Source organism: Prenolepis imparis, unplaced genomic scaffold (assembly GCF_030444845.1).
Source record: "Prenolepis imparis isolate NDT839.2.m4 unplaced genomic scaffold, iyPreImpa1.0 SCAF_9, whole genome shotgun sequence".
Classification (NCBI taxonomy): Eukaryota; Metazoa; Arthropoda; class Insecta; order Hymenoptera; family Formicidae; genus Prenolepis; species Prenolepis imparis.
Genome location: NW_028141167.1, coordinates 12,675,342 through 12,688,608, shown reverse-complemented (window position 1 = coordinate 12,688,608; position 13,267 = coordinate 12,675,342). Strand labels below are relative to the sequence as shown.

Genomic DNA, 13,267 nt, shown 5'->3' with positions numbered 1-13,267 from the left:
GGGCGCGAGCAGCGCGCGAAGCCGTCTCGGTCATAGACGAATGAGTGATGAAGAAGGGCGTCTTATGTCTTTGGACGAAGAAAGCGCCCTCTTCGAATCGGCTCGAGAACTCATTTGTGTTCTAATGGTACGTATGTATATTGCAGGGTTCGAATCTCGGCTAAATTGCCTCTTCAAATATATATCGAATCTTTATTTTATTACCATAATAATAAGTTCTCTCTAAAAAAAAATCTGTGAGAAATAATATAATATAATACAATATTATATAAAATAAAAAGATTCATATTTAAATTGAAAAAATAATCTATAAGTTATATATAAATATATAAATTATATATGTATTCGCTGTGTATTAAAATTTATTATATCACATAGATTGCTTTTATTATTTTTATATTTTTATATTTTTTTAATAAAATATTTTTTCTCCTCTCTCTCTCTCTCTCTCTCTCTCTCTCTCTCTTTTCTCATGTTTCTTGAACGAGTGTAAAAATATCGAAGCTTTAATATTATTTTTGTTCTATATATTCATCTAGCAATCGGTTTGCTTGCAAAAAATTGTTTATATTTTTATATTATATTTTTGAATATATATTTACTAATAATAAAAATTTGTATATATATCTAAATTTAAAATTACCCGAACAAAATACATATGTGTGTGCTTAATATATATTTTATCTGCAAAAATCTCATTAATTCAGTAAAATTATATTTAAAAAGATAAAATAAAAGTTTTAGTTTTTTTTAATAAAATTATGTTTAGCTTTATAAATTATTATAAGGAAAAGTCCCTGATTTATAATACGCAGTTTTAACATTGTGTACTTTTTTTTTAATCTTACGATTTCTAGAACATCTTAATAAAAGTATCTATGCATAATTTTAATATTTTTATTACAAATTATACATTAATTTTATAATATACTAAAATAACAATAGCACACGCCATTGTCTGCTTTTATATATGTTAAAAATAATGTAATTAAAGACAGCGAACATTATAATGAATGGCTTTATTTTGTACATGATATGGCATCTAGATATTACAAAGAAAAATCTGAGCATAAAATGTTAGAATTTCTTCTGATTGTCTGAAGATCTCTAAATTATATCCTTCATTATCTATCTGCTTCTTCTTCTTTTTCCATCACATCTGTTATACTTATTATTATTTTTGCGCATATTGTTATTAGTTTTGCGCATATTATTTATATTAGTTTTGCACATATCGCAAAATATTCTACGATAATCTTTAGCCAAACTTTATTTGGTAAATAATGAGTACCTTCAAAGTAAAAGAATCGTCCGATGTCTGCATTATTGATCCATGTTGGTGTAATCATATTGATATAGCACCTGAAATATAAAAAAGATATATTTTATGTATATATATATTTTATATTGTACGAATGAAAGAGATAATTGCGCAGAATTATACGTAAGATTCTATGCGCAGATTAGTAGGGCTTTCTGTTTCTCACAATCAGCTCTAAATGTAACAGCTCTTCTTGTTAAAGCAGTCTGCGCTGCGCAATTTTTTGAGAATGCTTGAAGTCTTTTGATCCATCAATAAAAATGATGAAATTATTACAAAATTTTTCATCATGTGACGACGATGCAAGCAAATATGAATTCTCGAAGATTCTCTCTTAGTTAAAACTTTTTTGTTCCTTTACAAAAAAATAGATTCTATAAAATTTTCTTTGTTTCTTTTTCCTTCAAACGTCTCGATGGAAAATACTTTTAATCTCTAAGGGCCACTTCGACCAACTCTGATTAACTTGAATCGACGATTAAACTGTATCTTTGTCTCTTTTTAAGAACGTATCTGAAAAGAGACAAAGATATAGTTTAATCGTCGATTCAAGTTAATCAGAGTTGGTCGAAGTGGCCCTAAATATTTGAAAATTGAAAGTTCTTCATATATCGATATATGCGAGATTTATCGAACTTCGAGTGTCATCTTCGAGATTGGAGGTGCGTTCAATAATCGTACTTGAGAAGTAGAATAGCTTTAAATTAACCAATCAGAGAAATTGCTCCTTTATTCTGATTGGTCAATTAAAATATTTTATCCTACGAGTAGATTTTCGAACGCACCTCAGCAATGAACATGTGCGACTATAACCTACAGAATAAACGTTTCTTGGGTTTCTTGCTCGTGTCATTTATAATTGCAAAAATTGATCATTTATATAAATGATTGATTTTATCCCGTAATTGAATTTGACATTTTATTTTTAGACAGTAATGAACATATAAAATATTAATATTTGTGAATTCATATAAAAAATGGGTAAACCAAGTTATGGTAAGTATTTCAGTAAGTAACATGATATAAAAATAGTAATTTAGTTTAATTTGTGTAGTTAACATCTGTATTATATATGTTTTAGGACAAAGAAACGGTAAATCTTGGATATATCGACAAAAAATAAAATTAGGAAAGATTAACAATACAAACAATACATACAATGCAGATGAAAATGGTCAGAATTCTCGAATAATTGTGAGAAATTTATCATTCAAGGTATTTAAACCAATATATAATAGAAAATATAATACTTGAATTGATTAAAGTTTAAAATTAGCATATATACATATATAATATATAACTGCTAATTTGGTTTTTGTTATATGATACTTAATTTAAGAATTGATATAATTATGTTTTGTTAGGCAACAGAAGGGGATGTGAAAAGGTTTTTTGAGCCATTTGGTGAAATTACAGAAATAAATCTTCTAAAGCGCCCAGATGGAAACTTAGTTGGATGCGGTTTTGTACGATTTAAGCATGTAGAAGATGCTTCAAAAGCAATATTTAATACCAATAAAAAGGAATTTCTTGGTATGTATATTTGCAGATTTGAGCTTTAATTTCCTTCGGAAATATGATTTTGATTTTAGCATAATTGTTTATATATATTTATAGGAAGAAGTATAAATAGTGATTGGGCTATATCAAAATCTAAATTTTGTGAGAAACTTGAGAAAGGCCTTTCCAAGAATCAAGAAATAGATAAAGGTGAGAAACAATCTCAAGATGCTCAGGAAAAAAATAATGAAGATAACAATACGCATAAGAAGAAATTTACAAAAGAGAAGGATAATTTGAACAAGCAGAAACAGAAAAAGCTTCAAAAGATGAAAAAACAGGAAAAACGAGCCAGAATTGTAATACGAAATTTATCTTTCCAGGTATTTGTTTTATATATATATTTAATATATATAAGGAGAACATGTTTTAAATATTATAGTTATATGTATAATAATATATTTGAATAATAAACATTTTTTCTTAGGTTACAGAGGACAATTTAAAGGAATATTTTTCTCAATATGGTGAAATAAATGAAATAAAGATTTTAACCAAACCTGATGGTCAAACCGGTCAATTGAAACGAATCGGAGTTGCGTTTGTGCAATTTAATCTTGTACAAAGTGCTGCGAAAGCTATACATTATGCAAACATGCAACCTCTTTTGAATAGGCCTATGATAGTTGATTGGGCTGTTGCTAAGAATAAATTTTCTCAAAACATGGATGTAAAACCTGAAATCAAGATTGAAACTATTGATGAAGATGAAGTACATGATACTTCAGAAATAAAAGTAATTGATAACAGTGATGAGAATGAGAATAGCAAATTGGATGCTGAATCAGACAGGTACTCGAAAATTCAAATTGTGTATCAATATATGGATCCAATTTATATATCTAGACTTTCTCTCCCTTTCTGTTTCTTTTTCTCTCTGTCTATTTTTCTGCATAATTAATATCCAATATTTTTATAATTTTGTAGCGAAGAAGTTACTATGGAAAAAAATATAAAAAAAGAAATTGAATCTGTGGAAGAAGAGACAGAAAATAAACATGAAATAGAAAATACTGATAGTGAGGATGAAAATGATAATGATGACGATGATGATGATATCAATGTTACTATCGATCAATCTGTTATTAAAACAGAGGAGGAAAATGAAAAGAATTCTGATGCAAAACATCCGCGACGAATATCTAATGACGTTAATGAAGGAAGAACAGTTTTCCTAAAAAATGTACCATTTTCTGTTAAGAATAATGAACTTAAAAGTTTTATAGAGCAATTTGGACCCATTTATTATGCTCTCGTATGCATCGATCCTTTGACCGAATACTCCAAAGGCACTGCATTTGTTAAATTTAGGGTAAGATTTGCTAATTTATCTCTTCATTTGCAAATGTTAAATTTTTATACATTTCTGTTTTATTTTTAATAACAAGTATATGAGAAATTTTTAATGTAGAACATTGAAGACGCTGAAAAGTGTTTGTCGGCTGGAGCTGAGTTACGTTTACGTGATCAAATAATCGAGGCGCATAGAGCATTGCATAAGAACGAAATAGGAAATAAAAAGAGTTTGAAAGAACAAAGAATTAAGGATTCCAGAAATTTATATCTTGTTAAAGAAGGAGGTAATCACGCTTATATTTTATTGTGTTATATAAGACACGAATATTATATTATGAAGAAATTTTAACATATTTGTTGATTTCTAGTTGTGTTCGCCGGAAGTCCAGCTGCAGTGGAAGTATCAGTATCCGATATGGAAAAACGTCTGAAATTAGAGCGATGGAAATCGCAGATGTTGCGTAACTTGAACATGTTCGTATCGAGAGTGCGACTCGCTGTTCACAATTTGCCGCCCAAGCTTGACGATGCACAACTTAGACAATTGTTTAAAAATCATAGTGGACCTAAAGCTATTATTAGGGAGGTAATTAAATTAGAGATCACTTAGAGTAATTTGTTGTTTCAATGGTGTAAGAGAAATTATATAGATAATAATTTTAATGGGAATATCTTTAAGGCGCGAGTTATGCGTGATTTGAAAAATGTTGATGCAACTGGAAAAGGAAAATCAAAAGAATATGGTTTTGTCTCATTTACCACTCATGAAGATGCACTTAAAGCTTCGAGAAGTCTAAATAACAATCCAAATATATTTTCCAAACACAGAGTAAGAAGTTAAAAATTTATTTCGATTATTGTTAATTATGTTTATTTCATCTATCATTTTTTAATCGAAATTTTTATAAATTGCATTTGTAGAGGCCTATAATCGGATTCTCGATAGAAAACCGCATTTTGGTAAACGCGAAGGAAAGAAGAATTCAGAAAAGTCGCGACGGCAATCCCTTGTGGCCTGGAAATAAAAATAAGAGAAAAAGCGAAGACGCGAAGCAAGAAATACCAACCAAACGAATTAAGGCCAGAAAAGCGATTGAGACCGAATCAAATGAAAAATCATACACTGGCACCATTGGCAAATTGGGTCAGGATAAATTAAGGTCAAATTTCAATCTTAAATCACAAGCTGAATTGCACATGCGGACTGTGAAAAAGCAGAAGAAATTAACTAAAACGATGAAGCAATTGAAAGCTGCGAAAAAGGAGAAAACGAAGAAAATGCAAGATAATAAGCCAGTAAGATATATCGATTTATTATATATAATGTACTTTCCGCACATGCATTTAAAAAATTTTATTTTGGTTTTTTTAACTTTATACATACTTTAAGTGTTTTTACACTAATATTCTTTGTTGAATATACTTCTTGTGTCATTTTTTTGCAGGCAATGAAGCAAGTAAAAAAGTCAGACACAAACGATGACTTTAATGCGCTTCTAAGTAATTATAGAAACAAATTGAAAGGTATTGATCTTAAAAAATCGAAATGGTATGAATCCTCGAGTGGATCTTAATATGTCTGGAAAGTGAAAAAGAAAACAATATGTATTTAAGTATACATAATATTCATTATTCAATGTAAGTATTGTTCTATTTCTATATAATAGAATTGAAAGAATAATTTAACAATTAAAAATTAAAAAAAAATTTCTTTTTATTAAACTTTTACACCTTAAATCTTATTATCCTTACTATATTGATACTATATTGAATTATTTAATTCAAAGTGAAACACAACTATGCGTGTAAAACATATGTATTCTATTCTTTTTCTTTCTAATGTCATGGCTTTTGTGTCTCTATTCTTCATAGATACTTATTCCCATCACAAATACTTCCCCTTCTCGAAATTACATTCGTTCTCCCACTCGCGAGCGGTTTTCTTTTAAACTTCCTCCAATAAAGTATACTTTACCGCTAAGCAAAGGAACATGACTTCAGTCAGATTCTGATTTTTTTCATGTGTACAACATATCCTAGAAGGTAAGATTTTTAAAAATTGAATCTGTGCAAATTAAATTTCAAACTGTACAAACTGTCCGTAACGATTAATTATTTCAATCAATGTCCGATTAACTTAACTGATAATTAAACTATTAAGAATAATATTTGTATTTTATTAATATATTTTTGTTAATTAGAATACAATTATTAAAATTTTTTATTAGTTTATTAGAAAGGAAATTTTAATTAAAGAGATAATCCATTTAGAAAAATTAAAAAAAAAATTTTTTTAAAATTATCTTTCAACTTTTCGATATCATATATAATTAATATGTGTAACTTATTTTTCTTTGTTATATATTAATCAATTTTATTTTTTAATGTATGTGTCACATATTTTTAATTAAAACTTTTAAGAATAAGTTTTTTAGCACAATTTTGTCTTTTTCTCATTAATTTTCTAATTTTCCTCAATACATGTTAATTTTTCACAAATTATATTATAGTAATAAGTTGATTTTAGAATGTTATTTCATAAAAAGTTTCATAAAAAATTCTTAATATTTTATCATATATTATCTTATTTTATTTCATCACATTATCTTATTTTTATATACATATTTAACACACATATTTTTTTTAACGTGCATTTTTTATATTTTTTCTTATATAATATGTTTATATGTATTTTCGACTTATATCACAATTGTTGCAAATGTCGATATTGTCTTGTTTGTGTTGCACTTTTATTGATGATACACCGATGCGAATGCGTGTTCGTGATACGCATCATTAAACGATGCCTAAATTGTAATTGCGACGATCTATGGGAAAGTTGCGACAATTTACGATGCAACGAGTGCATCGCAAGTATGAATTGCGAATTTCACAGTTAATGATTTTTTTCCTACATCGCGATTTCTCTCCAATAAGAGAATTGTCACAATTATTTTCATATTTCTACTTCTGTCTATTCAATACATCAAAATATTCGTACATGTTTTATTTTTAAGAGAAGGATTTATATCTTCTATTAATATTTCGTATATATATTTATAAAAATGCAATAACTTTTTCAAGTCTCTTTTTCTTCATCACTAATACATCACTAATTAATATAAATTATTATTAATAATTATAACGCGATATCTCTAACACATATATTTATATATTTAAAATATATTTTTAAAAATATTTTTTTTTAATTTGCTCATGAATTTTTCATAAAATTATTTTTAGATTCCAAAGTAATATAAAAATTCTTTAGTATAACTTATATATATTTTTGATAATTGTTTCGCGTGAGAATAAATTCCATAAATATGTCAGTCATTTATGTACATAAATGATAGTCCTGTGTCATGCATATTATTATGATACAAGTTTTCAGTCGATACTTAAGGAGATATTAAAATTAATATATATGCAGATATAAAAGATATTATAGAGTACAGTAATATATGCAGAGGTTTTAGAAAGTATAGATTTATTTATTGGCGAATTCAGAGATCTAAAGTGTCACTTTCTGTCTAAAATTATATATCTTTCTTTTTTTTGTCAAACTATAAGTTTTAATTCAATGATTATATTCCCCCATTTTTACGAAATTACATAAAATTAGCGCTGTCTATTACACTTGAACATTCTAACAACGATTCGAAGACATTTCCGCATAAAGATTGTGGCATTATATCATACTGCGTTGTGTCACGTATTACGCTCATCGTGCATAGAATCACTTTCCTATTTTGTGACGCTAAATTTGCATGCAAAATTTCACATGCATTCTTTGTCTAAAACGGATAAGAGTGTCACGCAAAGAATGCGTTCGAAATCGATGTAAAACCATTTATTTCCTGAATGAAATCTGTATTGCATGCAATTTTTTTTATTAACTCATATATAATTATATACAAAAATGTGATGATTTTTTATAAATTATCGTATAAAAAATTAAATATAAGCATATATATTTCTTATGTTTCCAGAAATATTTTATAAAAAAAATTAATTAAAATTTTACGTATGTTATATAAATAAATAAATTAAAATTTATTTAACAAAAACAGATATCTCTTTTAAACTCGGGTGATTTTTATACAGGCCACTTTCGCGATAATGTATATATAATAGTACAGTAATTAGAGTTTTTGATTGTACAGATATTAATTTAGATAAAAGTATAGATATTTTCACCAAGAGGATTAATTATTTATATTGTATAGTTTACAAATGGCTATATTGAGACAATACACGAGGGAATTATTACGACGATTCATCAGGTTTGAAACGAAGAGCGACAGAGCGGCATTAGACACTTTAGCTGTGGATGTCGAGGAAAAAGATTTATTACCACATCGTCCGTATTCGGAGATTCCAGGACCTAAGCCGATCCCTTTGTTGGGTAACACCTGGCGATTTCTACCTTACTTAGGTACAATTGAGTAATTTCTCTAAAGCAAATAAGTCATATACATTTCCGACTATTCTTGTTACAGAGACTTATTATATATATAGATTCTTTGACCTTATAATCTCTCTTATTTTACTAGTTTTCTTTCTTTTTTTATTATATAACTACATATTTGTTTAAAAGACGAAATTATTTTTTAATTTACATTTTAATTGACTGATTTGCTCCCCTGTTTAGCAAATCCGACTGAAGAGATCTGTAAATATTGGCTTATTTGCGTAACATTAGCAGAATCGGTAGCGCTAATGAATCTCTTTGCGAATATGATTGATTCCGTAAGGAATATATTTAATTGGCAAACATTTCAATTTGAAATTTTAAGTGTACAAACAGTAAAAGTCAAATATTAAAAAGTTCTCATGCGTATTTCTTATAGACAAATATACATTTGTTATTGAATATTTATTATATAATTTTGAGAAAATTTATAATATTATATTATAATATAATTTTGAGAAAAACACTTTTTTACGAAAGAAAAATAATTTTTCTATATTTAAATTTGAAATAAATAATTTGAAATAAAAATAGACTTTGATATATTGAATATCCACATATATGTATAATGAAACTTTAATTAAAATAAAATTAAACTTACGCAATAAGCTGATGTATATATGACAAAACAGCTTGTAATTATAATAATGTTGTTAAAATAAGATTTGTTGAATAAGAAATAGAACAAAAGTAAGAAAAAAAATAAGACTCTTAATTATTACAAAATTTAATCTTATTAAAAAATTATTTTAGGAGACTTCGACATACGGGCGGTAGACAAATTGTCAAAGAGATTGCACGACCAATATGGCGATATCGTAAAGGTAGAAGGACTCTTGGGCAGACCGGATATGGTATTTGTATACGATGCGAATGAAATCGAGCGCATCTTCCGGCGGGAAGAAAAAATGCCTCATCGACCTTCCATGCCGTCTCTCGACTACTACAAGCATGTATTGCGAAGAGACTTCTTTCAGGATAACCCCGGGGTCATTGCTGTGTAAGTCTTGTCATGTTAGAATAATTTAGTTCTATATATCTTCTCCTTCTCTGTATATCTTCTTGACATCATTCCAATGATCGAGGAGCTGGCACTCGAAGTGTTTCATCTGACAGATGGAGAGGAATGATAGTCATCTCATTACGCTATTTTGATTTTAATTCACCTTTCCTTTTTATTCAGTCACGGTGAGAGCTGGTACAACTTCCGGAGCAAGGTGCAGCAAGTGATGCTGCAGCCGCGGACCGCGAGGATGTACATCGGCGCGATCGAGGAAGCGAGCGTGGCATTCCTTCGCAGGTTCGCCGATATTTTTTTTTTTTATTTTTGCTCTTCGTACAAGTGCCATTCTAGACACTAGACAATGGTACTTTACTCTTTTTCGAGTCATCTTGTTTAACTCTCGCCGCTTAATATTTGCGGGCGCACCTGCCTAATCATCCTCGGGTCATCAAAAAGCCATTTATTCTCTCTCCTTCTTTTTGTAGAATAGCGAGAATACGAGATGGGAAGCACGAGGTACCCAACGACTTTCTTAACGAGATGCACAAGTGGTCCTTAGAATGTAAGCATATACGACGAGGTAGATAAGATTTCAAGAATTGTTCTCTGGCTCTCTGGTAGAAATATTGAGTCGCTCAAGGAAATTTGTATATGAAAAGGTTTTCTTTCACCAAAGAAAAGTCTGGAAAGTTTCTCTCTCGTCGATAAATCTGGAAAGAAAATTTCAGAAAGCTGGAATCTTTAAATTGTATAATAAGATTGTGATCATCAAGATCAAAATTGACATGTATCATCTGTAATATTGTTTTTTTGCACAAAAAATAGACACTGGCCTTTGGAATAATTTTTTATAATAAAGATTGGCTATATAAATAATTTAATACATGTATAAATACGTGAAAATAAATAAATGTAATAAATAATTTTGTTAATAGCAATCGCACGGGTCGCGTTAGATGTGCGTTTAGGTTGCTTGGACGATGACGCGGATGCGGAAACGCAGAAGCTCATAGATGCATTGATCACTTTTTTCAAAAACGTGCCCGTGCTCGAATTAAAGATACCTTTCTGGAAAATCTTCAATACACCCACGTGGCAACAATATGTAAATGCCTTGGATACTATTGTCAGGTAAAAAATGATGTAAAATCTTTTTTCTTTAAAGAAATCTTCTATGTTATTATATATCGATTATTTTTTTTCTTAAATAAAATATATAAATTAATGTAATATATAGATGATATAAAAAAATATTGTAAAAATAATAAAAGATATACTTTTTAGATTATTTGTATATAAGATATTTTCTTATATTTTAGTACAATATCAAAGTATACAGCTGCCGCTCTATCGAGAGCCAAGAATAACGTGAATTCGGACAAAGAACTGTCCCTTTTGGAAAGAGTTTTAGCTCTCGAGGGCGATACAAAAGTAGCCTCTATTCTCGCTCTAGATTTATTCTTGGTTGGCGTTGATACGGTAAATATTTTACTGTATAATCGTTATATACTTTATAATCTTCTACATTAAATAATTCACGATTACGGGTTTTCAAAGAGCTAGCTTGCTCATCTGCGTTAATATGATAAATATTTTACCGTACTTTATTACTTTCTACATTCAATATTTCACGTACATGTGAGTTTTATAGAAAATTATTTGCAGACCTCGACTGCAGTGGCCTCGGTGCTATATCAGTTAGCGCTACATCCGGAAAAACAGACGTTGGCATATGAAGAAATCTGCAATGTCCTCCCGCAAACAGACGCACCTCTCGAAGCGATAAACGTCGACAATTTAAAATACTTAAGAGCGTGTATTAAAGAAACTCTAAGGTTCGTTGAGATCGAGTGGATTTTCATTTTTAAATCTATTGTTTCGCAATAAAGCTAGCTCTGCAACTTGCATATATGTTCCCTCAACTATAATTATCATAATTTGTTTTTTTTTTATTTTTAATTAGAATGTATCCAGTTGTCATAGGCAATGGGCGAAGTACGACTTCGGACACTATAATCGGTGGCTATCACGTGCCGAAAGGAGTGAGAAAAAAAATAACTTTTGATTTTAATTTGATAAATGTAGATCAGTGCAATGTAATTATGCGTTTGAGACAATATTAATTGAAATTGAATATTAACTGCATATTATATATATATATATATATATATATATATATATATATATTATAATATAATTATAATAATTATATATAATCATAATTACATTATAATTATAATAATAATATATAATTATAATTACATTATAATTATAATAATTATATATAATATATTTATAATCAAATTATTGAATTTTAAAGTTACTTAAGTTTTAATTACAATTAGAAGAATTTTTGCAATCACACAGATAATAGGAGAAAACAATACATAAAGTTTATGCGAATGTTAATTGTTCTCAGGTGCATGTGGTATTTCAACACTATGTCATTAGCAACCTGGAGAAGTATTTTCCGCGGTGTCGCGAATTTCTTCCGGAACGATGGTTGCGCGAAGACGAAGTCCGTCACGGATTCGCGTCACTTCCTTTCGGTTACGGCAGACGAATGTGTCTTGGGCGACGATTTGCCGAGCTCGAAATGATTATCGTCATTAGCAAGGTGAGAAGTAAGATCTCCGATTGTCGGAGGTACGTTAAGTCGCCGCAAAGTATAGAAAAAATAAGATTTTGTTTGGAATATTCCATATGCACTTTCACTAGTTTAGGTCGACGGATTACTCTAGTATCTAATATCTCTACTGTTTATAGAAATAACATTTTAATTTCATCGATAAACTCTTCCTGATAAATTTAATATTGAGTACTTCTTATATAATTAATGATGAAAATTTGCATCGTTAATTATTATGATAATTATATTATTTTTGTCTATCAATTTAAATGACGAAAATTAATTTTATCTTATCCTGTATAAATATTTCTTTAATTGTGTACTACACAATTATATTTTTTATATAGTTATCGTAAAAGTGTTATATAAAACGAGAATAATTATACGAGAATTATTTGACATGTCGCAAGAACTGCTTATAGCAATGTAATTTTGCTAATTACATTTTATATTTCGTCTTAGAAATAAACTTGTACCGCGTACGAGTATATAATTTTACGATATAGTTGATGAAGTAATTTTTTATTACCGCATTTATTCTCGCAGCTGCCTCGTGATAACGAAACATTTTGTCTCGAGGACCCAATCGTTAATTTTTATTGTTATATTATTAAACAGAAAAATATTTTTCTCCTTTGTTTCAGATTCTGCAATTTTATAAATTAGAATATCATTATGAAAAAATGGAATATTACGTCAATCCGATGTACACGCCGAAAGGACCGTTGAAGCTGAGATTTATCGAGAGATAATTAAAAATATTATTCTTATTTATAAACTTTCTTTAATAAATACATTTCTCATCACCAGTGTTTAATTTTTAAAATGTATTTTACCGAAAGTGCATATAGATAATTCCATACAATTTGTATATTAATGTAATCCGACATTACTATGCATTTTCCGACAATAAATATAACTCTTATAATTTACGTTAAATACCATATATCGTACCTCTGTAGTGTAGTAATATGCATAATATAA

General features: G+C 28.6%; 2 protein-coding genes across 4 annotated transcripts; both read left to right on the top strand.

Annotated features, from left to right (window-relative positions):
- Positions 1 to 3: 3 nt before the first annotated feature.
- LOC145941234 (RNA-binding protein 28) lies at positions 4 to 6,189 on the top strand. Of its 2 annotated transcripts, XM_083047222.1 has the most exons (13): positions 4 to 127; positions 2,251 to 2,317; positions 2,403 to 2,536; positions 2,686 to 2,854; positions 2,939 to 3,204; positions 3,309 to 3,673; positions 3,809 to 4,193; positions 4,293 to 4,461; positions 4,546 to 4,763; positions 4,857 to 5,006; positions 5,099 to 5,473; positions 5,623 to 5,815; positions 6,050 to 6,189. In XM_083047222.1, exons 2-12 carry the CDS (start codon positions 2,299 to 2,301, stop codon positions 5,749 to 5,751), a joined length of 2,379 nt encoding a protein of 792 aa, XP_082903348.1. In that variant the 5' UTR covers positions 4 to 127; positions 2,251 to 2,298; the 3' UTR covers positions 5,752 to 5,815; positions 6,050 to 6,189. The 2 variants fall into 2 exon arrangements, with proteins under 2 accessions (XP_082903348.1, XP_082903347.1); XM_083047221.1 differs by lacking the exon at positions 4 to 127 and having other exon boundaries at positions 2,124 to 2,317.
- LOC145941236 (putative cytochrome P450 49a1) lies at positions 6,083 to 13,185 on the top strand. 2 transcript variants are annotated; one of them, XM_083047231.1, is made up of 11 exons: positions 6,083 to 6,220; positions 8,407 to 8,615; positions 9,405 to 9,651; positions 9,835 to 9,951; positions 10,140 to 10,216; positions 10,590 to 10,785; positions 10,974 to 11,133; positions 11,320 to 11,489; positions 11,618 to 11,696; positions 12,074 to 12,271; positions 12,928 to 13,185. In XM_083047231.1, exons 1-11 carry the CDS (start codon positions 6,198 to 6,200, stop codon positions 13,033 to 13,035), a joined length of 1,584 nt encoding a protein of 527 aa, XP_082903357.1. In that variant the 5' UTR covers positions 6,083 to 6,197; the 3' UTR covers positions 13,036 to 13,185. The 2 variants fall into 2 exon arrangements, with proteins under 2 accessions (XP_082903357.1, XP_082903356.1); XM_083047230.1 differs by lacking the exon at positions 12,928 to 13,185 and having other exon boundaries at positions 12,074 to 12,515.
- The last annotated feature ends 82 nt before the right edge of the window (positions 13,186 to 13,267 follow it).